Here is a 27,435-nt window from a genome sequence, read left to right as displayed (position 1 = left end):
TGGGCGTTCCTCATTGAGGACCATGTATGTTGCATTGATCCAATCTGTAATAGACTATGGCAGTATAGCGTATGGTTCGGCAGCTCAGACCTCACTGGAAAGGCTAGATCTCAGTTGATGTACTGGCTAAACAAGCACTTAGAAGTGGGGATGTTGAGGTTGCAGTTTCAATGAACAAGGCAGAGGCAAAAAGCCTGATATGGACAGCGATGGTGCAGAGATGGCAGGAGCAGGGGAATAGAGAAACTAAGAGAAGGCATTTATTTCTAGTACATAGGAAAGTTGGGGAGAGGACGGCAGGAAGGGACAGAGGAGTGGAGGCCTTTTTTTTAGTGTGGGACACAGCCAGTTGAATAAGTCCTTAAATGTGATAGGAAAGCATCCAACAGGAAAGTGTGATTGTTGCCAGGAAACAGAGACCGTGGAGCATGTATTGCTACTGTGTGGGCAGTATCAGGTCAGGTATCTGGTATCAGTATCTGGCCAGGTCGCAGTTGTAAATGAGAACTTGTTCTCAACTAGCCTACCTGGTTAAATAAAGGTGAAATAAAATAAATAAAAATCAGAGGGAAAGAGAGAGGCTGAGATCTAGTATGAGGGAGAAGGGGATACAATAAATTAGTTTAAAGATTATATTGAGTAGAACGTCCTTAGATATAGTCTCAAATATTTATATTTTTTTAAGAGCAACTTGGCTGGCAGGTAGGGTTTAGTTTCTCCGTGTCTCCTGCCCACACTCCAGTACAGTAGGTGGCGGTAAGGCACCATAACGTTGGATGCCAACCGCTGATAAACCCCACCGAAGAAGAATGGCTGTAAAGATGGCGGCTCCCATAACATGGAGGAGGTTGCGATACTGTGTGTACACGCCGGCCCTGGCTGGGGTTTTCACCCGAATATCGGACCGATTCTTCCGTACACGCGATCGGAGGAGAGGGTAAGATACGACTGTTGTGGAACTAAAGTGGAGAAGAAAAAGAGAGACAACACTGTTTTTCTTTGTCAGACGTAATGACAGCGCTCACATGACAACCTCTAGCTGGGTATGTCAACTCCACGATGAGAACAACTCGGCTAGCCAACCACTTGTCGTGGCAGAGATGTATGCGTGCAGCCTGTCTTTACTTACACAATGTTTCCGTGCTCTTTCATAATGTAGGGAAAAAAAGCTATGTTGTCATTGTTCTAGCATGCGTCAAATAATATTGCCACATGTTTTCTGTTGTAATCTGATTGTTGCTTGCGAATAGTTTCATAATGTAATTTGATAATAGTATGGTCATAGCGAAGGTTACATAATAAACATAAGCGTGCAAGTTCAGCCAGCACATGTAAGCGTTGCAAAACATTATCTCCCCTTGAATTTTCTTCTGGTTGCTTAGGCGTACTTTTATTTGTGAATTTAAATGTCCACCTCATGTCTTGTCAAGTCTCTGTGTAGGGTAACGTTAACAGTAACTCAGAAATTCTCAGAATGAGGAAATCTCTCTCGGGTCTTTTTGTGGTTTCCTGAAAACCTGAAGTTGCAACAACTGCCAGATATCTGTCTGCCAGTCAGTCTGTCCACACCTGCATATAGTCACGTGCCTCAGTTTCACATCTTTATTATCTACCATAGAGCGACACACACACACACTGAGCTCTGAGTTATTGCGACACACGCACTGAGTCTCTCTGTCTCTGGTCTAGGCTTAACTGGGAGTGCCAAGGTTGGTTCTGGAGGTAGCTTTGGGACACAACGTAGTCTGTGTTTTGGTTGAACTCCCTGAGTTCGGCACAGTTCTGGTGGTCCAACCAATACACAGACTACTAGTCTGGAGGATGTCATCCACAAGGGGGACATCAACCCTGGGCAGTCTACTCCTCATTCAGACTAGAGCTGTCTCCCAAATGGCCCCATATTCCCTATATACTGTACTACATTTGACCAGGGCAAGTAGTTCACTGAGGGGGGAATATGGGGCCATTTGGGACACAACTTTGAGCTTCATCCTCAACCCCATAACCTAAGTAGACTAGCTAGGCGATGGGACTAATGGCCGTAGAGACGGAACAGTTTTCTCTCAAACATGATCTGTAGATGTAGCTAACTAGCCAGATGCACTACATGACCAAAGGTCAGCAACGTGTGAGGCTGAAATGGCCGCATCCATTAATTTGAAGGCTTGTCCGCATACTGTTGTGTATGTCTTCCCTTCCATAATCTTCTGGTTGATTTAGGCTTGCTTTTATCTGTGAATTCCTATTTGCGTTTCCTTGTGTTGTCAAGTCTCTGTGTGTAGAGTAAGACTAGCTCAGAAATTCTCAGCATGAGGAAATCTCTCTTGGGTTTTTTTTGTGGTTTCCTGAAAACCTGAAGTTGCAACAACTGCCGTCTGTCTGTCTGTCTGTCGTACAGTCTGTCCACACCTGCGTATAGTCACATGCCTCAGTTTCACATCATCTTCAGTAGCTACCATAGTGACACTGAGCTTACAACTTTGAGCTTTATCTTCATCCGAAAGCCCTGAGGAGGCCATCATCATCACCTACACTAGCTAGGCTATATAATGGTTGTAGACAGACTGGTCATGGCACATAGAGGCTTGGCTACACAGTGTCAGTGCTCCATTTAATTAGCCAAGAGATAGAGGAATGGGAAAGGCTACAGAGGGGAGGGAGACACTTGCATGTATTCAGGGTAATATTCATTAGGGCACACCGTAGCAAAACCTTTTGAAGTTGAAATTGAGTTCAAGTTGTCCCTCCATGTTTCAATCTGTTTTCTTCCGTTTAATGCCTAATAGGAAATGAAAGACGCGTCTGTCAATGTCCTCCTGACTGTGAGGTAAAAGAGGGGAGGATTGTGTTGCCGTAGACTTGGTTGTAATAAGAAACTGTGTAAATGTTCTGAATTCACCCTCGAGGACTCATACAAATACACAAGGCAACCATGTTCTACTGAAATAGCTTGTCTTTACTAAGCTGTCTCCGGTACATATTGGCTATGTGTCCGAATACCTAGACTTGCGTTCTAAATAGTAGGCATTTTAGGTATGTGAAAATATAACATTTTATAGAATTTGAAATGTCAAAAAAATGAGATGAGGGGACACGCAGTTTCTTTATTTAACTAGGTAAGTCGGTTAAGAACAAACTGTTATTTAAAATGACGGCCACACCCTAACCCAGGCTGGGCCAATTGTGCACCACCCTATGGGACTCCCAATCATGGCCGGATGTGATACTGGTAGTAGTAGTTCTGGTGTGTGCGCTATGATGCGGCGAATGAGGGCAGATGGTCATTCCAGTTCAAGTGTTCAGCACTTTGATGACTTGTAGATAGTTATCAGACTTCATGCTCCGACACGATCTGCCTGATGGTAAGTAAGTGAACAGGTGTGGCTGGGGTGTGTGGGTTCCTTGATGCTACGTGCCTTCCTCACGTACCGTTTTGAGTAGATGCCCTGGATGGGTGGGAGCACGGTCCCAGTGACTTACTGGGCCGTCTTTACCACTTACTGGAGGGCCTTGCTGTCGTGGTACCAGTTCTGGTACCAGGCCCTGCTGCAACCAGTCAGGATGCTCTTGATGCAGCGGTAGTATTTGGAGAGGACCCTGGGTGGCCAAATTTATTCAGCCGCATTAGGATGTAGAGACTAGGGTTGCACATTTCGGGGAATATTCAGAGGTGAAAACTTTCTGTGGGAATATATGGGAATTAATGGAAATATTTTCAAATTAATATTAATACTATTTAAATGTAGATGTTTTTTGCTTTGGATATATTTACCATATCATATGGAGACAGAAACATAAACATTATCATAAACAGACAGAATTGCAAATGATTAAATCCTTCCAATAGAAATATAAACAACTTTAGTTACGACTTGAACTTTAATTAAATTAGGTGACTCTTCACATGGGATGATTTCACAGGACAACAAAATAAATGGAATATTGAATGATCCCCAATGATCCATTGCAAATCCCCAAAATGTTTAAAACATACATCTGTAAATTGACAACAAAAGCTTTCGTTTCTAGACTGTCTTCCTCTCAGGCTTCCATGTCTTCTCCCTGGACCTCCTCAATATCCACCTCTTGAAGCCTCATCTTCACTCACTTTCCAACCTTGTTGAGGATGGCTCGTTGTCAGGCTCAAAAAGCATAATTTGCCCAGATGGCTACCTATTTTTCAACTCTTGTATTGTTCAGCCTGTTGTGTGCTTTGGTGTGTGTGTTCCCAAACAAGGACCAGTTGCGCTCTGAGGTGGCTGATGTTGGTGTGATTTGGAGGATGATGGAGGCAACAGGGGAAAGAGAGAACCTAACTAACAGAAATTGTGAACAAGTTAGAAATCATTTAAACACACTTTGCTGTCGGCTACTGTTTACTAGTAAACAAAAAAATCATGTATGCCATATAAAATATATTCACCCCACCCAGTTGTCATGATGTTAGGTTTATGACCCCCCCCTCCAATAAATACCTTTCTCCCTTTTCTCTCCACTCTGCTGAATGGACTCTTGGAAAGCCCTTAGTACCACAGAAAAAGTATGGTATAATCAAAAGGTTGAGGAATGGAACAATAACCAGTTGAAAGTATCCGTTGGTACTTAAAGAATATGATGTCAGATAATGTCCCAGACAACATCTGATACCTGATGATAGGCCGATCCATCTAATCTATCTTGGAAAGCCGACACATTCTAGTTATCAGATTCACACAGAATTGTTGTGCAATTTAAATGTTTAAATAGAAAACTATTTGTGCTAAAATTACATTTCATCTTTTCATTCTAAATGAGAATTGTTTTCATAAGTAAACTATGTTCACTCAGTGGCCAAGTGAACAGACATTGGTTGGAGAGGGATGAAACACGTCCATCTCTTCTCCAGTATAAAAGCCCCCATGACCCAATTAACGCCAGACTAAGCAAACCCCAACGTGAGCTGGGATTGTGAATGGTTGAATATCCACTCTACAGAACAAAATTTACATGAGACCAGATCACGTAGAGATGACGATCACCACGCAGAAAGGATGAATTTCTTCTCGACCAGCCAGAGTACAGCATGAGCTGATTATGGCAAAAATGGTATGAACTTAATTCTACTTTTAGGATGTATCACTTCTTTAGTGAATATGAGTTGTCAGCTGTATACATACGTGGCCTAGGAAAGGACGGGGTACTTCAACGTATCCACTCTACAACACTTCGACCAGAAAGATTCTTCAAAGGACAATGGCAATCCCTGCTGAACAAACCAGTCTTCCATCTTCGACCAATCTATCGACACGCAGCTCAGAATAAATATAGCAATTTTTTTCCCCCGACAGGGTGGTTATTAGAATGCATAAGATTCTGTATTTACGGTAAGCATAGTTTCTCAAGGTCCGATAGAGACCCAATCTCCTTTGTACCTCAGTCTTTCCACTCTTTCATTCAAACCCAACCCCCTTTGTGTAGCAAGCCTTCATGTCGGCTTTGCCTGCCAGGGACATTTTTATTTGTATCATTGTTAGTAACCAATTGTGTGTGCATGTTTTTCTGTGATTTGATTGATAAGTAAATTCTTATACAAATTTGCTTATCGCGGATTCATAATTTAAGCTAGAGTTTGTGCAGATAACCAAGAATGTTACAACGTTCAGATGAGACTGATAGAAGGTAAAGAATAATTCATGACTGACTGCTATTGATATAAAATATCTTTAAGAGTGGATTTTGGAGATAGCTGCTCTATATAAAATAATGCTTCTGTGGGGCCCCAGGTTATTGAGTTAATTGTTATGATTTAATTCAATCACGTAATCGATTTGATAAAATGGCCTGTCATCTCATTTAATCATACGAGAGACAACACAGTATTGTAATCAAAACTTACCAGTTTTTGGGGATAGTTTAACCAAAATATGCCACAAGACCTAGAATTGCCTTTTGTGTATCCCACTAAAATGTTCCCTGTTTATAAGAACTTTTTTGGATTAATTTAAGCAAAATTCCCGGGCTTAACTTCCCATGGAAAACTTCTGGGAAATTTACCTGAAAGTGTCTGACCATTTGCAACGCTAGTAGAGACACTGTTGTGCCCTCTTGACAAGGGGTGGTGTTGGTCCATGTCAAGTCCTCAATGATGTGGACGCTGAGGAACTTAACTGATGACTCTACTGCAGTCCCGTTGATGTGGATCAGGGCATGTTCTCTTCTCTGCTTCCTGAACTCAACAATCAATTCCTTTTGTTTTGCTGACTGTGACTAAGAGGTTGTTGTTCTGGCACTGCAATGCCAGTTCACTTCCATCCCTACAGGCGGACTTGTCGTTGTTGGTTATCAGTTTTACAAACGTAGTGTCATCAGCAAAGTTGACAATGGAGTTGGTGTCATGCAAAGCCACTCGGTCGAACAGGGAGGACAAACCCCTGTGGGTCCCAGTGTTAAGACTCAATGTGGAGGAGGTGGTGTTGCCAATCCTCACAGCCTGTGGTCTGCCTGTCAGGAAGACCAGGATCCAGTTGCAGAGGGTGGTGTCCAGACCCAGGGCTCTAAGCTTGGAGGGAACAATGGTGTTCAATGCTGATCTGAACTGTAGTCAACTAACATAATTACCACATAGGTGTTCCTCTTGTTCAGATGTGTTACAGCTGTGTTAATAGCGACGATATGGCGTCTTCCGTAGATCTGTTGGCGTGGGTCCAGGGTGCCTAGCATGGCTCACCTGGTTGTCTGGAGCAGCGATCCTCTTCCTGGATGGCTCTGTCTGTCTCAAAGCGAGCAGAAAATGTGTTAAGCTCATCTGGGAGATAGGCTTCGTGGGCACCACACAGCTGACTAAATGCTGCAGTGTAGTCTCTCAGCATGGCTCGGATATCTACGTTCATCCAGGGGTTTTGGTACTTTTATTTGATTTAACTAGGAAAGTTAAGAACAAATTCTTATTTACAATGACTGCCTAGCAAAAGGCCTCCTGTGGGGAGGGGGTCTGGGATCAAAAATATAGGACAAAACACACATCGCAACGAGCAACGCACTACATTAAAGAGACCTAAGACAACACGGTATGATAGCAACATGACGATAATTTGTTATTGTGGGTACATCATCAACACATTTCCTAACGAAGCCTGTGACTGATGTATATTCCTCAATGTTGATGGATGAGTCCTGGTGGGATGAATCTTTGAACATATTCCAATGAATATTCTCAAAATAGTACTGCAGCATCTGCCTCTGTCAATCACTTTATTATTCTCTGTTTTGATGGCTCCCTCTTGAGATGCTGCTTGTAGGCTGTAGGAACAGAGATGTGATCTGATTGACCGACGTGGGGGATGGCTTTGTACTCGTCGCAAATGTTTGTATACTGAACAAAAATTTAAATGCAACATGTCATTTCTCTAGCATAAGCCGCCTCCAACATAGTTTTAGGGAATTTGGCAGTACGTCCAACTGCAGAGCACTTGGACGTGGGATCTTCCCCAGGGATCGTCTGAGACAGCTGACGAAACTGGGATTGCACAACCGAAGAATTCCTGCACCGACTGTTAGAAACCATCTCAGGGAAGCTCATCGGCTTGCTTGTCGTCCTCACCAGGGTCTTGAGCTGACTGCAGTTCAACGTTGTAACTGATTTCAGTGGACAAATGCTCACCTATGGCTACTGGCACGCTATGGCCACTGCTCTTCACGGATTAATCCCAATTTCAACTGTACCGGGCAGATGGCAGACAATGTGTCTGGTGTTGTGTGGGCGAGCGGTTTGCTGATGTCAATGTTGTGGACAGAGTGCCCCATAGTGGGGTAATGTTATGGGCAGGCATAAGCTACAGACAACGAACAATTGCATTTTATCAATGCAATTTTAATGCACAGATGCAGTGACATGATCCTGAAGCCCGTTGTCATGCCATTCATTGGCTGCCATCTGTTCTTTATCTATAGGAGGCAATTACCACTCCAGCTGTAGGCTTCCATGGAAGTAATTCCTCTCCCTCCTCCCTTTCTCTCTTCCTCTCCATGCCCCCCCCCCCCCCCACCAAGGTCATCTTTGTTGCTCCTAGCCCCTCTCCTAGCAGAGGCCGAGTCCTCTCCCCTTCCTCTCTTCAGATCCCCCGGGTCGACTGGAGCTCAGGGCACCGATGGCCTCCATGCCCGCTTCCTTTGGATGGCAGAACATGTGCCCGCTTTCAGGGTGGCTGGCACACACATCCACATCCTCACCTCCCCTGACCAGTTTTACCAGGCAATGAAGGTACGGTGTGAGTGAGAGGGTGTGGAGCTTTCCCTAAGTCATGTGATGTACTAAACATTCCCCCCAAAATTATGAAAATCACTTTTTTTGGGGTAAAGCCTCCTTGTTTGTGTCCTGTAATACCTGATTTAAACTGTAATTTCTTGTATTTTTTTCTGTTCAGGCTCGAATAAAGACGGCTAAGAGGAGAGTGGTGATGGCTTCTCTGTATCTGGGTACAGGACCCCTGGAACAGGACCTGGTGGACTGTATGCAGGAAGCTCTGCAGCGTTCACAGGAGGTTGACAACTCTGACCTGCAGGTCTCCATTCTATTAGACTTCACACGTGGCTCACGAGGTAGGAGGGGCTCTGTGTATGCGAGAGGGAAAATGCCATAACTCTTACCAAGCTCAATGGGTGTCTGTGACCCCCTCTGTCTCTGTGTGTCTAGGTCAGACTAACTCTAGGACCATGTTGCTGCCGTTGCTGCAGCAGTACAGCAGTCGGATGCGTGTGTCTCTGTACCATACCCCTGATCTGAGAGGGCTGCTCCGGCTCCTGGTCCCACAGCGCTTCAACGAGACCATCGGGGTACAGCACATAAAAGCCTACCTGTTTGACGATGACCTCATCATCAGCGGGTACACGCACACGAACGAGCGCACACACACACACACCCCGTTGTTGTTGGTGTTTTTCTCATGCAGTTGATGCTGCTTGGTATCCCTATTTCAGCCTTTTTACCCGTCTCTCTTCCCTCCGTAGGGCCAACCTGAGTGACTCGTACTTCACCAACAGACAGGACCGCTATGTGCTCCTGGAGAACTGTTGGGAGGTGGCAGACTTCTTCTCTGATCTGGTGGGTGCCGTGGGAGACGTGTCATTACAGCTACAGCCTGACAACTCTGTCAGCATGATGGAAAACATGGTGCACCCCTACAGAGGTATAAAACACATGTGTAACACCAATACATACAATGATGCATTCGGGAAGTATTCAGATTCTTCACCTTTTCCATATTTTGTTACATTACAGCCTTACTCTGAAATAGTTTTTTGTTTTCTCTCAATTTACACACTATCCCATAATGACAAATCCAAAGTTTTTTTATTTTATTTAGATTTTAGGAAATGTATTACTACTCTGTTGAAGCAACTTTGGCAGTCTTCTTGGGTATGACGCTACAAGCTTGGCACTCATGTATTTGGTGAATTTCTCACATTCTTCTCTGCAGATTCTCTCAAGCTCCGTCAGGTTGTACGGGGAGCATCACTGCACAACTATTTTCAGGTCTCTCCAGAGATGTTCGATCAGCTTCAAATCCGAGCTCAGAGACTTGTTCGGAAGCCACTCCTGCATTGTCTTGGCTGTGTGCTAAGGTTGTTGTCCTGTTGGAAGGTGAACCTTCGCCCCAGTCTGTGGTCCTGAGCACTCTGGAGTAGGTTTTCATTAAGGATGTCTCTGTACTTTGCTCCATTCATCTTTCCCTCGATCCTGACAAGTCTTCCCGTCCCTGCCGCTGGAAAACATCCCCACAGCATGATGCTGCCACCACCATGCTTCACCGTAGGGATGGTATTGGCCAGGTGATAAGTGGTGCCTTGTTTCCTCCAGACTTGGCATTCAGGCCAAGGTGTTCAGTCTTGGTTTAATCAGACCAGATCATCTTTTTTCTCATGGCCTGAGAGTCCATTAGGTGCCTTTTGGCAAACTCCAAGCGGGCTGTCATGTGCCTTTTACTGAGGAGTGGCTTCCATCTGGCCATGCTACCAGTAAAGGTCTGATTGGTGGAGTTCTGCAGAGATGGTTGTCCTTCTGGAAGGTTCTCCCATGTCCACAGAGGAACTCTAGAGCTCTGTCAGAGTGATCATTGGGTTCTTGCTCACCTCCCTTACCAAGGCCCTTCTCCCCCGATTGCTCCGTTAGGCCGGGCGGCCAGCTCTAGGAAGAGTCTTGGTGGTTCCAAACTTCTTTGCTTTCAGAATGATGTGTTCTTGGATCTTCAATGCTGCAGAATGTTCTTGGTACCCTTCCCCAGATCTGTGCCTCGACACAATCCTGTCTCTGAGCTCTACGAGCAATTCCTTCGACCTCATGGCTTGATTTTTGCTTTGACATGCACTGTCAACTGAGGGACCTTATATAGACAGGTGTGGGCCTTGCCAAAACATGTCTAATCAATTGAATTTACCACAGATGGACTCCAATCAAGTTGTAGAAACATCTCAAGGATGATCAATGGAAACAGGATGCATCTGAGCTGAATTTCGAGTTTCATAGCAAAGGGTCTGAATACTTATTTTTAATACACCTCCAAACATTTCTAAAAACCTGGTCACACTTAGTCATTATGGGGCATTGAGTAAATGGTTTTTATTTAATACATTTTAGAATAAGGCTAACGTAACAAAAGGGGTCTGAATACTTTCAGAATGTACTGTTCATAGCACATAAGTAACACACACATCTACAGAGGTAACACACACATGTTCCCTAGGTGCTTAACGCTTTGCTCTGCTTGGCTGGCAAGTTGTAAATGTAGTGTAATGCGTTGTTCTTGGAAAGGTCCTTGGAATCGGATTAGTTGAAAGTGTAGCTTGTTCCAGCTCAGACACACAGTGAAATCAGAGAACTGGTGTGTGAATGAAAGAGCGAGAGAGTCAGGAGAGGTAGACGGACAGAAAGAAAAATAATGTGTGAGTGTGTAACCAGAGAACATCCAGTCAGGATGTTGGGTCTGGTGCTAAATGACATCATGTCTGCAGAACCGGACCACAGTTGTCACCGAGACCAGAAATAGAACAGTGAAGTCACGGAGTTGCTGGTAAACACAGAGGGAAGATGCGTGCGCACACACACTCTAATCATTAGTGAATGAAGTTCTCCTGCTGGAAGAGGGCAAACTTTACAGTAAAAGCACATCTTTAGAATGAACTCATGCTGAGGCTTGCAGGTGTCTCTCTCTCTCTGTCTCTCGCTCACGGCCGCGCGTGGCGCCAGCCGGCAGGCGTAGTCCAGATATTGACCCATAGCCGTAATGCCCAGAACTAACTTCACACACTCACCTGCTCTACTGCACCACATACCGTGTGTGTGTGAGAGGGGAGATAAGAGTTTGTGTGGTTAAAGCTAGAATTGTTAATTGCAAAAATAACAAAGCGGGCACCTTGCCTCTTTCGTTAAAAAGCTGAGGGATGGACAGAGGCAAGGACTGACCATCCATGCTAACATTTATAGTATTAACTGCGTTTTGAGGCTGTACATTGTTTACATTTATATTGTTTACGAACATGGGACAAAAACAAGCTTATATTTTGGGTTCCGATTGGGATGTGACAGTTGCACTAAGCTCATGAGGCATTTATAAGTTATATTCTTCAAGAATTCATTGGTGTATATATCATTCATTTACAAGTCCAAAAATGGATGTAGCAACTAAGGATTCTAGTTTTAACCAGGTCGGTCTGTTTTCCTCTCTTACATCCCTACGTTATTTTGTCACCAGGTAACCGGGATGATTTCTCGGCGTCGGCCCGGCAACACATCATGGAGGTGGTGAACACTGCTCGTATGCGCCAAGACATCGCCAACTCGGAACGTTTGAAGCGGGAGAGCAAGGGTGAAGAAGGGGGAGGGAAGGAGGACACTTGGGTTTTTCCTCTGATTCAGATGAAACCTCTGGGAATACAGGTGGATGAGGAGATCACACAGGTAGTTACACACACACACACACACACACACACACACGGACACCACTACCCTCACCAACTAATATTGAACAAAATAACTCCCATCGCATGTTTTTATTATTATTTTATATATATATTTATTTTATTTTTTTAAATGGTGACTTAATAAATGTAAAAGTGGATCTGGTGTTTTAGTGAGAGGACACTGCATCTGAGCATCTTATTTCCTTGTAGCGCTTGCTGACAGATGCGGGTCCCGGTGCAACTGTGTTTCTGACGTCGGGGTATTTCAACCTGACAAGGGCCTACATGTCGCTGATTCTGGGGGTGGGCGCCGACTATCGGATCCTCACCGCCTCCCCGGAGGTCAACGGGTTTTTCGGCGCCAAGGGCATTGCCGGGGAGATTCCAGCGGCCTACATCCACATTGCCAGACAGTTCTACAGCAAAGTGTGTCAGCTGGGACAGCAGGAGAGAGTTCACCTTCACGAGTACCACAGAGCACACTGGACCTTCCACGCCAAGGGTGGGACACACACACACACACACAATATAATCCTTGGCCTTAGAACCTAGATTGATTCTGGATGGTTCTACTCTATTGTGGTTAGTTCTGTTTGGCTGTGAGTTGTGACTGGTAGTGACGTTCCATGGTCAGACAGTGAGCATCCTAAACGGCACCCTATTACCTATATTGTGCGCTACGTTTTTTTAAGAGCCCTATGGGTCCTGGTCAAAAGTAGTACACTATGTAGGTATTGGGGAATTGGGTGCCATTTGGGACTCACTCATGGGTCCAATCCCAACATGACAGACAGTTGTACTGTTCTCTGGCTCTGCTGTTCTGTCCATCTGTTAACCCAGACATGTTGCTTGAGAGATGATGCCTTGTCAAGTTGGGGAGGCAGGTAGCATAGTGGTTAGAACGTTGAACCAGTAACCAAAAGGTTGCTAGATCGAATCCCTGAGCTGACAAGGTAAAAATCTGTCGTTCTGCCCCTGAACAAGGCAGTTAACTCACTGTTTCTAGGCCGCCATTGTAACTAAGAATTTGTTCTTAACTGACTTGCCGAGTTACATAATTTTTTTTTTTAAATTCACCTTTAGCCCCGATCTAAGGAAACAGTCACTACTGGGTTTGGATAGCTGTTGGGGGTTTCTGTGTGCTTCAGTGTTTCCTTTATAGTTGTGGACATGGTCAACGAGAACCAAATTTAAACATGAAAAAATGCTCTAAGGAATTATATCTGAATTACTACCAACCTTTCGCTGATACTTCATTTATAGAATAAAATGGTAATGTGTCCCAAAAAATATTCTAAACAACTGAAATGTTAGTGGTGCATTAGTAGCTAGGTAAATTCTTGTTTGTTTTTTTTCTTCAAAAGCCAGATTGAGCCACTGCGAGAGAGGGGGGAAATGAACACAGTGAAGCTGCGTCAGTGGAATGTAATTTCACACGATCGTAGAAGTCCCATTTATTAGATAAAGCAGGGCGGGCTGGCCATTTCCCGTAATCACAGCACACACTGCACGGGAGAAATCACACAGCACCCAGCCTGGAGAGAATCAATGACCATTAGAGTTGACCCTGACCCCCAGCTGCAGAACAAATCACTGATGTTGGGAAACTGCTCTCTTTCTCTCTCTCCTCCCTCTTTCCTTCCTCTACCAATCCCCTTCTCCTCCCCCCTTTTCCCTCATTCTTCTCTCTCTCACTCTGCAGGGCTGTGGTACTACCTGCGGGGGCATGTGCGGCCGTGCCTGACTCTGATTGGCTCACCTAACTTTGGCTACCGCTCGGTGCACCGGGACCTGGAGGCCCAGATCGCCATAGTAACAGAGAACCAGGAACTACAGGCCCACTTGCAGGAAGTAGGCCATTCAATCCAACACAACTTTATTTAAACAGACTTGATACTATGGTTCTGTTTCATACAGCTCTCAACCAAAAGGCCTGTCTACAAAATGCAACTAATTTGATAGCTCATGATCCCAAGAACTATGGGAAGCTGGTAATAATATGCAAAGTAGGTTGAGCGAGCAAGCAGGGAAACCTGCTGTGTGTCATGTGTACACAAACTCATTCACACTCTAACACAATTACTCTCTCTCTTGTCTGTAACAGGAGCAGGAGATGTTGTACCAGAAGTCTACAGAGGTGTCCAGCTCTACGTTCCAGCAGCCAGATCGCCATGTCAAGCTGTGGGTCAAATTGGTCACTCCCCTCATCAAGAAGTTCTTCTGAGAGAAACAGCCAAACAAAGGTAACGCTCCCTCTCACACACCACAGGTACCTCACCCACACCTCTGAACGATCGTCTCCTAGTCACACACAGAAGTACAGATGCTTTTTATAGAATGGCAGAACTTGGTTTCTCCAAAAGGTCCCGAGCCACTGCTATGTGTACCAGCCCTCAACCTAGCCCACGGCTGCATCAACCTCAGAAGCTGAACCCAGCTACCCCTGATTTGAATCCAACTCCCCCTCACACCTTTATCCACTTTACTCCCCTCTCCTCCTCAACGTCCTGTCTCTCTGAGAGAAATTGTCTGACCCATCTGGCCTTTGACCCCTCAGAATCAGCATTCTGTAGTCCGCATCTGGACCCATTCGGGTGAGTGTGAGAGAAAAGTAATTCTGCTGATGGGTAGAGTAGGCGGTGTACTAGGCAGTGGGGTCAAAGGTGGCTTAGACGGGGGAAGGGTGGCTTATTGGGTGTGTGTGTTCTAACAGGGATGTAGACTTGCCTTACAGGAAGTATTTTATTTTTATGGTGATGGTAAATGCTGAAGGGGAGGTGTCTCGTCACCACAATGTTACTCAGTGAGACAAATAGCCACTAAATGTCAGTGTGTGATCAGCTGCCGTGAGGGAACGAGGATGGATGGGGCCACACATTCCACGTCATACTCCACAAGCATCCAAATACATGAACAAAGATGTTATCTATCTATAGTTTGTTTTTGTTACTGTGTTCTTGTAAATGAACAAATTTAGAAATGGAAATTGAAACACACACTTGCAGTGGACATACACACTCTCACTGAGCATGTGAGGTGGGATCAGGGTCTGTTGACTGACCTGGTCCGGGACACGGAGTTATCTATAGATGAACATTCATCCTCCTGCCTGCCACCCAGAAACAGCCCTAATAACCACTGGCGTAATGCAGTTTCTCTGGAACCCCCCTGTAACGTCAGAGCCCCCCCCCCCCAAAAAAAATCAGAGTATAGAATACCGTCCACGGTATAGAATACCGTCCACCGTCCATTGCGACATGTCTATACTTTGCTTCGTTAATCTTTCCCTCGATTCTGACTAGTCTCCCAGTCCCTGCCGCTGAAAAACATCCCCACAGCATGATGCTGCCACCACCATGTTTCACCGTAGGGATGGTGCCAGGTTTCCTCCAGACGTGACGCTTGGCATTCAGGCCAAATAGTTCAATCTTGGTTTAATCAGACCAGAGAATCTTGTTTCTCATGGTCTGAGAGTCCTTTAGGTGACTTTTGACAAACTCCAAGCGGGCTGTCATGTGCCTTTTTTAAGGAAGAGTGGCTTCCATCTGCCCACTCTACCATAAAGGCCTGATTGGAGAATCTTCCAGAAGGAAAACAATCCCTGCAGCACTCTACCAATCTCCACAGAGGAGCTCTGTCAGTGACCATCAGGTTCTTGGTCACCTCCCTTCTCCCCTGATGGAGGCCACTGTGTTCTTGGACTTTCAATGCTGAGGACATTTTTTTGGTACCCTTCCCCAGATCTGTGCCTCGACACAATCCATTCTTGAAGCTCTACGGACAATTCCTTCAACCTCGAGGCTTGGTTTTTGCTTTGACATGCACTGTCAACTGAGGGACCTTTTATATAGACAGGCGTGTGCCTTTCCAAATCATGTCCAATCAATTGAATTTACAACAGATGGACTTCAAGTTATAGAAACATTGAGGATGATCAATGGAAACAGGGTGCACCTGCGCTCAATTTCGAGTCTCATAGCAAAGTGTCTGAATACTTGTGTAAATAAGGTATTTCAATTAAAAAAACAAACATTTTAGAATAAGACTGTAACGAGAACTTTCCAGGACATAGACATGTCTTATATGGGCAGAAAGGTTACATTATTGTTAATCTAACTGCACTGTCCAATTTACAGTAGCTATTACAGTGAAAGAATACAATGCTATCGTTTGAGGAGAGTGCACAACTTATCACGGAAACTGGTTTGATACATTCACCTATGAAGGTACATAATGTACTTACATTCAGTAATCTTGCTCTGACTTGTCATCCTGAGGGTCCCAGAAATACAGTGTAGCATAGTTTTGTTTGATAAAATTAATTTGATCAAACAATCCACATCTAATGTGTGATGGTTAGTGTATTTTCTGTAGGGAAGCTAATTATCCTTCATTTAACATTCCTGAGTGTAAACTTATTTTTAAATTTACATACATTTAAGTACATAACTATAGAGAACATATAATTTTTGTATCAATTGACCAATTTGGCACATTGGGAAGACTTGGTACAACATTTTGAAGAGTAATATAATGGCTCATTGGATCAGTCTTAAACTTTGCACATACACTGCTGTCATCTGGTGGTTAAACTAAATTGTGCCTAGACTCCGAAGTGATATAATGGCCTTTCTCTTGCATTTCAAAGATGGGGGGGGGGTTAGAAAATACAAAAACGCATTTAAAAAAATATTTTACCAGATCTGTGTGTTATATTCTCCTACATTCATTTCACTTTTCCACAAACTTCAAATTGTTTCATTTCAAATGGTATAAAGAATATGCATGTCCTGAGCTACAGACAGTTAGATTTGTATGTCATTTTAGGCAAAAATTTTAAAAGGGTCCGACCCTAACTAGGCAAGTCAGTTAACCAGTTGGATTTAGGGGGCGCTATTTATAATGGCCTTTCTCTTGCATTTCAAAGATGGGGGGGGGGTTAGAAAATACAAAAACGCATTAAAAAAAATATTTTACCAGATCTGTGTGTTATATTCTCCTACATTCATTTCACTTTTCCAAACTTCAAATTGTTTCATTTCAAATGGTATAAAGAATATGCATGTCCTGAGCTACAGACAGTTAGATTTGTATGTCATTTTAGGCAAAAATTTTAAAAGGGTCCGACCCTAACTAGGCAAGTCAGTTAACCAGTTGGATTTAGGGGGCGCTATTTTAATTTTTGGATGAAAAACATTCCCGTTTTAAACAAGATATTTTGTCACTAAAAGATGCTCGACTATGCATATAATTGACAGCTTTGGAAAGACACTCTGACGTTTCCAAAAGTGCAAAGATATTGTCTGTGAGTGCCATAACTGATGTTACAGGCGAAACCCAGATAAAAATCCAACCAGGAAGTGCCGCATTTTTTTGAAACCGCCTCATGCCAATGACTTCTTATATGGCTGTGAATGAGCTACGAATGAGCTTACGTTTTCCCCAAGGTGTCTACAGAATTGTGACGTCTTTTTAGGCATTTCGCTTGAAGAATGGCTGTAAGGGACCATATATGGCATGTGGTCACATGGTGTCTCCCGCAGAAAACCTTGCGTAAAATACTGAGGTAGCCATTTTTCCAATCGCTTCTTATGAGAAACCAACTGCCTCGACGGATATATTATCGAATATATTTGTTAAAATCACCTTGAGGATGGATCCTAACCAACGTTTGCCGTGTTTCTGTCGCTATTATGTAGCAAATTTTGAAAAAAGTTTGGTGTTATAGTTGTAGCATTTTTCGGTCGATTTCTCAGCCAAGCATGGTGAAGAAACAGGAGCTTTTTCGCCTACAAAATAATCTTTTTGGAAAAAAGGAACATTTTCCATCTAACTGGGAGTCTCTCCTGAGTGAAAGCATCCGAAGTTCTTCAAAGGTAAATTATTTAATTTGGTTTCTTCTCTTATTTCAGGGGAAATGTTGCCTGCTGCCAGCAGAGCCTAGCATAGCATTATGCCATGATAAACTTACATAAATGCTTGTCTAGCATTGGCTGAAACACATATTTTGAAAATCTGAGATGACAGTGTTGTTAACAAAAGGCTAAGCTTGTGTTTGAATATATTTTATTTCATTTGCGATTTTCATGAATAGGAAAGGTTTCTAGGGGTATTTATGTCCGTTGCATATGCTAATGCATTTGAGGCTATGATTACGCTCCCGGATACGGGTTTGCTCGTCGCAACTGGTTAAGAACAAATTCTTATTTACAATGATGGCCTACCAGAAGACAAAAAGCCTCCTGCAGGGATGGGGGGGCTATGATTACATTTTTAAAAATTAAATACAAATAGGACAAAACCCACACCGACAAGAGACAACACTACATAAATAAAGACTTAAGACAACATGGTATCAACACATGGCAGCAGCACAAAACATGGCACAGACAACCACACAAAGGGCAAGAGGGTAGAGACGGTCCAGTTTAAGTTTTTCACTTGCTGCAGTGAACTGAAAAGTGGAGCATCCCAGGGATGTGTGCTATGGGGATCTTTTAACAGAATGTGACTGGCAGAACGGGTTTTGTATGTGGAGGATGAGGGCTGCAATAGATATCTCGGATAAGGGGGAGTGAGGCCAAAGAGGGTTTTAAATAAGCATCAACCAGTGGGTCTTGCGACGGGTATACAGAGATGACCAGTTTACAGCGGAGTATTGAGTGCAGTGACGTGTCCTATAAGGAGCATTGGTGGCAAATCTGATGGCCTAATGGTAAAGAACATCTAACCGCTCGAGAGCACCCTTACCTGCCGATCTATAAATTATGCCTCCATAATCTATTATGGGTAGGATGGTCATCTGAATCAGGGTTAGTTTGGGAGCTGTGGTGAAAGAGGAGTAATTACGATAGAGGAAACCAAGTCTAGATTTAACCTTAGCCTGCAGCTTTGCTATGTGCTGAGAGAAGGACAGTGTACCGTCTAGCCATACTCCCAAGTACTTGTATGAGCTGACTACCTCAAGCTCTAAACCCTCAGAGGGAGTAATCACACCAGTGGGGAGAGGGGCATTCTTCTTACCAAACCACATGACCTTTTGTTTTGGAGGTGTTCAGAACAAGGTTAAGGGTAGAGAGCTTGTTGGAGACACAAAGCTTTGATGTAGAGCGTTTAACACAAAATTCGGGGAGGGGCCAGCTGAGTATGACTATCTGCATATAAATGGATGAGAGAGCTTCCTACTGCTTGCTGTGCCTAGGATCAAGCCTTGGGGTACTCTCTTGGTGACAGACAGTGGCTGAGACAGATGATGTTCTGACTTTATACACTGCACTCTTGGAGGTAGTTTGCAAACCTGGCCAAAGACCCCTCCGAGACACCAATACTCCTTAGCTGGTCCACAAGAATGGAATGGTCCACCGTATCAAAAGCTCTGGCCAAGTCAATACAAATAGCAGCACAACATTGCTTAAAATCTAGGCCAATGGTGACCTCATTTAGAACCTTTTTAAGGTTGTAGTGACACATCCATGACCTGAGCGGAAACCAGATTACATACCCAAGAGAATACTAAACCCAGTCAGTTAATTATTGACAAGTTTTTCCAACACTTTTGATAAACATGGCAAAATAAAAAATTGGCCTGTAAAAGTTAGGATGAGCTTGATCTCCCCTTTTTAATTTAGGCCGCACCGTGGCTGCCATCCAAGCAATGAGAACATCCCCAGATTTGGGGGCAGCGGTTTGGTGATGATGGGGGCAGCGTCCTTAAAGAAGAAAGGATCGAAACCAGATATTTTTTGGGGGGTCAAGTTTAAGGAGCTCCTTTAGCACCTCGGACTCAGTGACCGCCTGCAGGGAGAAAGTTTGTAGCGGGCAGGAGAAAAAGAGGGAGGAGCATCGGGTAGTCACATTGGAAGGGGTGGGAGATGAGGAAATGTTGGACGGGCAAGGAGGCATGGCTGAGTCACATAGGACTCGACTTAATGAAGTGGTGATTTTTAAAGAGATCAGCCATGTGCTCCTTGTCAGTAACAACCACATTAACATTAAGTGACATGGGCAGCTGTGAGGAGGGTTTATTTTCCAGGTCTTTAACTGTTTTCCAGAACTTCTTGGTTAGACTCACAAAGCGAACTACTCCTTAGTTACTTTAACTTTGGCCTTCCGGATAGCCTGAATACACTTATTTATAATTTGCATGAACGAGAGCCAGTCAGCCTGTCAGTATGCGTGTGCCGAGTGATTTGCCACATGGAATTCTTGAGGCGGAGTAACTCTGCCAGATCAGGGGCTGAACCTGTTTTTTTTTTTTTTTTTCCCCCATTTTATTTATGGGCTTGTATTTGTTAACGATACCACTGAAAATATATAAAAAGTCATCCAAGTGTTTGACAGAGGGGATCAAGCTGATTCTATACCAATTTACAGAGGTCAGATTGTGAAGGAAGTCTTGCTCATTAAAGTTTTTTCGCAAGCGTCTGTGACAAGTCAGGACAGGTCGTTTCACTGAGCAGCCATTAAACACAGGCTGTAAAACAGTGATCACTAAGGTATCAGTCTGGTGTTGTCTGTAATGACCTGTAAGGATAGCATTAATGGGAGTAGCCTTTTCTGGGTGTTTTGAGTCATACCTTGAATATGAGAGAGATTTAGGGAGTGTCATTGCTTTAGGTCTGGTCAGGTAGTTTAAGCATGTCCCTAATTTAGGTCACATAGCAGGACAAATTCTGACTTAGTGTAAGGGGCCAGGAAAGAGCTTAAGGCACAGGCAGTTGCTGATGGTGGCAGATAATAACCAGCAATTAATTGAAAGTTTTTAATGTGTAAAACTGGAAAATCAAATTGTTTGGGGACAGACTTGGTGGAGACAACTGAGCACTGAAGGTGTTCCTTGGGAAAGACTGCCACTCCACCACCTTTGGAAGATCTGTCTTGCAGAAAAAGGTTAACCTTTCTGGTTATAACATCAGTGTTCAAAACACTCTTTCTTAACCACGTCTCAGTAATGACCAACACATATGGATTGGAGCTGTGAACCCACACTTTCAATTGGTACATTTTAGGTAATACGCTTCTACTGTTAACGTGCAGAAATCAGTGAGGCAGAGCACAATTCAGAATTGGGGTTAGCAACAGTAGATGGGCCACGGTGTACATGCACATTTTCCAGATATAATCCGCAGTAATACAATCGGGGCACGGCAGAGGACAGGGAGCGCTCTGCAGTGTTGATTTATAACATTTGAATCATATTGTACAGCGATTTCATCAGGTAACATGAATACAAAGCCGGTGAGAGGTGGTTATAAGATTGGAGGCCAAGAGTCTGTGTAACCAATGGAGTCCGAGTCCCAAGTGTGGGAACAAACAGACTGTCCCACGGTTGGGTAAACAACCAAGTTCAAAGTCAATATACCACGCATGAGGCAAATGGCATAACGCACAAGAGAGATACACTGCTCAAAAATATACATGGAACACTTAAACAACACAATGTAACTCCAAGTCAATCACACTTCTGTGAAATCAAACTGTCCACTTAGGAAGCAACACTGATTGTACAACAGCATGTGAAATTTTTTGTTAAATGGAATAGACAACAGGTGGAAATTATAGGCAATTATCAAGACACCCCCAATAAAGGAGTGGTTCTGCAGGTGGGGACCACAGACCACTTCTCAGTTCCTATGCTTCCTGGCTGATGTTTTGGTCACTTTTGAATGCTGGCGGTGCTTTCACTCTAGTGGTAGCATGAGACGGAGTCTACAACCCACACAAGTGGCTCAGATAGTGCAGCTCATCCAGGATGGCACATCAATGCGAGCTGTGGCAAGAAGGTTTGCTGTGTCTGTCAGCGTAGTGTCCAGAGCATGGAGGCGCTGCCAGGAGACAGGCCAGTACATCAGGAGACATGGAGGAGGCCGTAGGAGGGCAACAACCCAGCAGCAGGACCACTACCTCCGCCTTTGTGCAAGGAGGAGCAGGAGGAGCACTGCCAGAGCCTTGCAAAATGACCTCCAGCAGGCCACAAATGTGCATGTGTCTGCTCAAACGGTCAGAAACAGACTCCATGAGGGTGGTATGAGGGCCCAACGTCCACAGGTGGGGGTTGTGCTTACAGCCCAACACCGTGCAGGACGTTTGGCATTTTCCAGAAAACACCAAGATTGGCAAATTCGCCACTGGCGCCCTGTGCTCTTCAGATGAAAGCAGGTTCACACTGAGCACGTGACAGAATCTGGAGACGCCGTGGAGAACGTTCTGCTGCCTGCAACATCCTCCAGCATGACCGGTTTGGTGGTGGGTCAGTCATGGTGTGGAGTGGCATTTCTTTGGGGGGCCGCACAGCCCTCCATGTGCTCGCCAGAGGTAGCCTGATTGCCATTAGGTACCGAGATGAGATCCTCAGACCCCTTGTGAGACCATATGCTGGTGCGGTTGGCCCTGGGTTCCTCTTAATGCAAGACAATGCTAGACCTCATGTGGCTCGAGTGTGTCAGCAGTTCCTGCAAGAGGAAGGCATTGATGCTATGGACTGGCCCCCCTGTTCCCCAGACCTGAATCCAATTGAGCACATCAGGGACATCATGTCTCGCTCCATCCACCAACGCCACGTTGCACCACACTGTCCAGGAGTTGGCGGATGCTTTAGTCCCGGTCTGGGAGGAGATCCCTCAGGAGACCATCCGCCACCTCATCAGGAGCATGCCCAGGCGTTGTAGGGAGGTCATACAGGCACGTGGAAGCCACACACACTACTGAGCATCATTTTGACTTGTTTTAATGACATTACATCAAAGTTGGATCAGCCTGTAGTGTGGTTTTCCACTTTAATTTTGAGTGACTCCAGACCTCCATGGGTTGATAAATTCAATTTCCATTGATCATTTTTGCGTGATTTTTGTTGTCAGCACATTCAACTATGTAAAGAAAAAGGTATTTGATTCATTCAGATCTAGGATGTGTTATTTTAGTGCTCCCTTTATTTTTTTGAGCAGTGTATAAATCAACTTGGGGCTAGCCATTATAAGTTCAGAGTCACTTGCCTTAACAGTGCATGTGTCTTGGAGGCGACTGAAAGCTCGGGAGAGAGGGGGGTACCTACACCAGACGGGGAGACAGGCCAGGGCAGACGGTTAACAGATTGCCAGGCGGAATCCAGGCAATGGGAGTAGGTGTCACAACCACTTAGGAGAAACTTTTCTCGGGAGGCCAATTCCTTGTAGAAAATCCCAGCTAGCAACTGTCTTTTCCACGTGGGAAAAGGTCATCAGTTAGCTATATTTTAAGTGTTAGTGACATGGTCCTGTTACGACGTCCAAACCAGTTGTTCTGTTATATTTTGGGGATTCTGTGGAGGATATATTCTCTGCACAGATGGAGGGGGCTTCAAAGGCCTCTGCGTTTGGGGGAGGATGGGGGGGCTGTGAACGTCTCCTGCCATTGTTAGGCTCGAGTTTTCACACCTCACTTCAGTGCTTATTTCAGTCAGATTCTTTCCTAGCAGTTTGATAGCCTTATTTAAGAAGCTTTATATAACACAATTATCTAAAGATTGTCTTTTACTTTTTGGCTTCAGAAAGTAGGTTCAGACTGAACATTACTCACTCAATGTTGTGTTGGATGGTATTTCCATGTTCCGCTGTGTTTCTGCAGGTTTTGGCTTGTTTGAGTTTTTCTTGATAGTCCTTGGTGATAGTAGTCCAATCAGGTAATTTTGGCAAAAATCAAGGTTTTAGGTATGGAATTGTGACTTGGAATGACTGCTTTTAATGTTGAGGTTAGTATCCTGTATAAGTCCTTGCAGGTTGTGGGCCGACTGTTTTCTATACTGAATATTGCCAACTCAGACAGCCTTTCCTGAGACATTACGCATTATACAGTATGTCCGTTGCGCTGTGTACAATATAAACTTAGTTTTGAATGATGCCAAGATATGCCAGAGATAAGGGACTGTTGATATTGCAACCACCCAACTCAAACACCGGTTCACCAGTATAAACAAAATCGCAAACAGCCCTCGAACTGTTTTTCTACTAAAGTTGATCACCACATCAGTCATTGGCTTCATCAATAACTGCGTCGATGATGTTGTCCCCACAATGACCGTACGTACATACCCCAACCAGAGGCCATGGATTACAAGCAACATCCACACTGAGCTAAAGGGAGCTGAAAGCTGCCGCTTTCAAGGAGTGGGACTCTAACCCAGACGTTTAGAAGAAATCCCACTATGCCCTACCACGAACCAATGGGCAAAGCATAAATACAGGACTAAGATTGAATCCTAGATTGAATCCGGCTCCAACGCTCATCGGATGTGGCAGGGCTTGCAAACTATTACAGACTACATAGGGAAGCACAGCCGCGAGCTGCCCAGTGACACAAGCCTACCAGACGAGCTAAATGACTATGGGCACTTCGAGGCAAGCAACACTGAAACATGCATGAGAGCACCAGCTGTTCCAGACGACTGTGTGATCACCCTCTCCGTAGCCAATGTGAGTAAGACCTTTAAACAGGTCAACATTCACAAGGCTGCATGGCCAGACAGATTACCAAGAATTGTACTCCGAGCATTTGCTGAACAACTGGCAAGTTTTCACAGAAATTTTCAACCTCTCCCTGACCGAGTCTGTAATACCAACATGTTTCAAGCAGACCATGATAGTCCCTGTGCCCAAGAACACCAAGGTAACCTGCCTAAATGACTACCAACCCGTAGCATTTACATCTGTAGCCATTTATCCCAGAAACCCTAGACACACTCCAATTTGCACACCTCCCCACAGATGAGACAATCTCTATTGCACCTGGACAAAAGGAAACGCTTACGTAAAAAATGCTATTCATTGACTACAGCGCAGCGTTCATTGCCATAGTGTGCCCTCATAGCTCATCACTAAGCTAAGGACCCTGGGACTAAACACCTCCCTATGCAACTGGATCCTGGACTTCCTGACGGGCCACCCTCAGGTGGTAAGTGTAGATAACACATCTGCCACGCTGATCCTCAACTCAGGGGTGCATGCTTAGTCCCCTCCTGTTCACCCATGGCTGCATGGCCAAGTACGATCCCAACACCACCATCAAGTTTTCAGATGACGCAACAGTGGTAGGCCTGATCACCAACAACGATCAGACAGCCTATAGGCTGGTCGCCTAGTGGTTAGAGCATTGGACTAGTAACCAAAAGGTTGCAAGATCGAATCCCCGAGCTGACAAGGTGTAAAGCTGTCATTCTGCCCCTGAATAAGGCAATTAACCCACTGTTCCTAGGCCGTCATTGAAAAATAAGAATTTGTTATTAACTGACTTGCCTGGTTAAATAAAGGTAAAATAAATGGGGAGGAGGCAGTGTGGTTTCAGGATAACCTCAACCTCAACGTGATCAAGACAAAGGAGATGGTCGTGGACTACAGGAAAATGAGGGCCGAACACGCCCCCATTCTCATCGACGGGGCTGTCGTGGAACAGGTTGAGAGCGTCAAGGTCCTTGGTGTCCACATCACCAACAAACGATCATGGTCCAAACACACCAAGACAGTCGTGAAGAGGGCACGCCGAAGCCTTTTTCCCCTTAGGAGACTGAAAAGATTTGGCATGGGCCCTCAGATCCTCTTAAAGTTCTACAGCCGCACCATCGAGAGCATCTGGTTGCATCACCGCCTGGAATGGCAACTGCTCGACCTCTGACCGCAAGGCACAACAGAGTGTGTACGGCCCAGTACATCACTGGGGCCAAGCTTCCTGCCATCCAGGCGGTGTCAGAAAGGCCCTTTAAAATTGCCAAGACTCCAGCCACCCTAGTCATACTGTTCTCTCTGCTACCGCACTGCAAGCGGTACCCGAGCGCCAAGTCTAGGTCCAAAAGGCTTCTTAATAACAGCTTCTACCCCCAAACCATAATACTCCTAAAAAGCTAAACAAATGGCTACCTGGACTATTTGTATTGACACCCGCCCCACACACACACCCACACACATTTTTTACGGTGCTGCTACTGTTTTATCTATGCATAGTCATTTTACATCTACCTACACATACATATTACCTTGACTCACCTGTCCCCCCGCACATTGACTCTGTACTGGTGGTACTCCCTGTGTATATAGCCTCAATACTGTTATTTTATTGTTGCTCTTTAATTCTTTGAGGTAAATACTTAACATGCATTTTTCTTTAACTGCATTGTTGGTTAAGGGCTTATAAGTAAGCATTTCGCCCTCCACCTGCTATATTCAGCGCATGTGACAAAATTGGATTTGATCTGTTTGCATCTGCCAATATACTGGCAGCCCAGTATCCAGACGACCTGTCCCCAGAGCTTCCTATACAGTTAATCTTTTCTGTAACGTGTTGAGCCCGGCTCTAAGGAGAATGAGAGGCTAAATTAAAATTGTTACAGAACTACAACTCCCTTCTGTGTAGTTTCCCTGATGTTGCTATGGCAATCAAGCTTTTTTATATATATATTTTTTTTACCGTCCCTGTAACTGTCATTTCTGCGACAATCTTTTTCTAAACTAAAACTCATAAAGAACTACCTAAGAACCATTAGGTTCTCGGTCTGATATGTGATTTTTAAACACCTGAGTAAGCTCCACTGGCAGTGAGGGTGTCCGGTACGCCAGCGCTAGTATCAACAACATACCATCTCCATGTGGTATCACAGGTACACCTTCCAGGTGCAGTTTCCCAGAATAAAAGCTAAACGTGGTTATATAAGTCTGTGGTTGAAGTAAGTACTTACTATAGCTGTTATCTGCCAAAGAGGGGAGAAAAAAAGCTTCGCTCTGACAATAGCTGAGTGGTTAAAAATTGATCTTATCTACAGTGTTTATTGTTACTGTACTGACAACAGGCTAGAAGCCTTCCAATAATCACACCTCACTTTCCCATTCAAAAGGTTATCACCTGAGGTTTGTGTGTGGTTATCACCTGAGGTTTGTGTGTGGTTATCACCTGAGGTTTGTGTGTGCATGCTTGTATTGTACCGTTCTTTGCATCTGTGTGTCCTAACCATGCTTGTACAGGCTGCCCCTTAGTGGACCTTCCTAGGAACACTGGGACAGTGAGGAAAGCTGTACTATGATACAGTGGAGTTGTTTCATGCCATTTCCAAGCTCAACAAACATCTTTCTCTTACCTCACTGATGTCTGTGTTCATCACATTCCTCCAATAGACATAGATGACAAATTTGTAATTATTTTTGTGCAACATTGATGCTTTTTATGAATGAAAAAGGTATTTCTGATGAAAGTGGTCTGAGTGTTTGTGTTTTCTCTTGCCTCTCTCTTACACACTGAGCAGGAGGCAGACAGCGGCCAGTACCCACTTGGCAGGCTTCTCCTTGGTCTTGAGGTTGAAGGTCCAGATGAAGGTGGGACCCCTCATGCGGGTCTTGTAGACGGGACACTCATACACGTTCTTGGTCTCCTGTCGGTCCACCGGTACCGCCTTGATGAAGATCACCGGCATGTTGGGGGTCAGCTCCTTCAGACGAGCATCCGCTATCACCCCTGTCTGTGTGTCCCAGCGTGCCCCTGTACATA

General features: G+C 44.6%; 2 protein-coding genes across 2 annotated transcripts in view; one reads left to right on the top strand and one right to left on the bottom strand.

Annotated features, from left to right (window-relative positions):
- The first annotated feature begins 814 nt into the window (after positions 1-814).
- On the top strand, positions 815-27,281 carry LOC135523424 (CDP-diacylglycerol--glycerol-3-phosphate 3-phosphatidyltransferase, mitochondrial-like). Its single transcript, XM_064950089.1, has 10 exons — positions 815-937; positions 8,029-8,239; positions 8,403-8,577; positions 8,672-8,861; positions 8,986-9,164; positions 11,727-11,932; positions 12,145-12,436; positions 13,637-13,785; positions 14,039-14,177; positions 27,194-27,281. The coding sequence occupies exons 1-9, from the start codon at positions 822-824 to the stop codon at positions 14,156-14,158; spliced, it is 1,638 nt and encodes a 545-aa protein (XP_064806161.1). The 5' UTR covers positions 815-821; the 3' UTR covers positions 14,159-14,177; positions 27,194-27,281.
- LOC135523423 (dynein axonemal heavy chain 17-like) overlaps positions 27,093-27,435 on the bottom strand; it is an 89,270-nt gene continuing 88,927 nt past the window's right edge. Inside the window, exon 77 of the mRNA XM_064950088.1 lies at positions 27,093-27,426. Coding sequence (XP_064806160.1) covers positions 27,179-27,426 — 248 coding nt within the window. The 3' untranslated portion in view covers positions 27,093-27,178. The remainder of the gene's footprint in view (positions 27,427-27,435) is intronic.

The sequence above is a fragment of the Oncorhynchus masou genome, chromosome 31 (genome assembly GCF_036934945.1).
Source record: "Oncorhynchus masou masou isolate Uvic2021 chromosome 31, UVic_Omas_1.1, whole genome shotgun sequence".
In the NCBI taxonomy this organism is placed as follows: Eukaryota; Metazoa; Chordata; class Actinopteri; order Salmoniformes; family Salmonidae; genus Oncorhynchus; species Oncorhynchus masou.
This window is presented reverse-complemented; position numbering and strand designations above follow the sequence as displayed.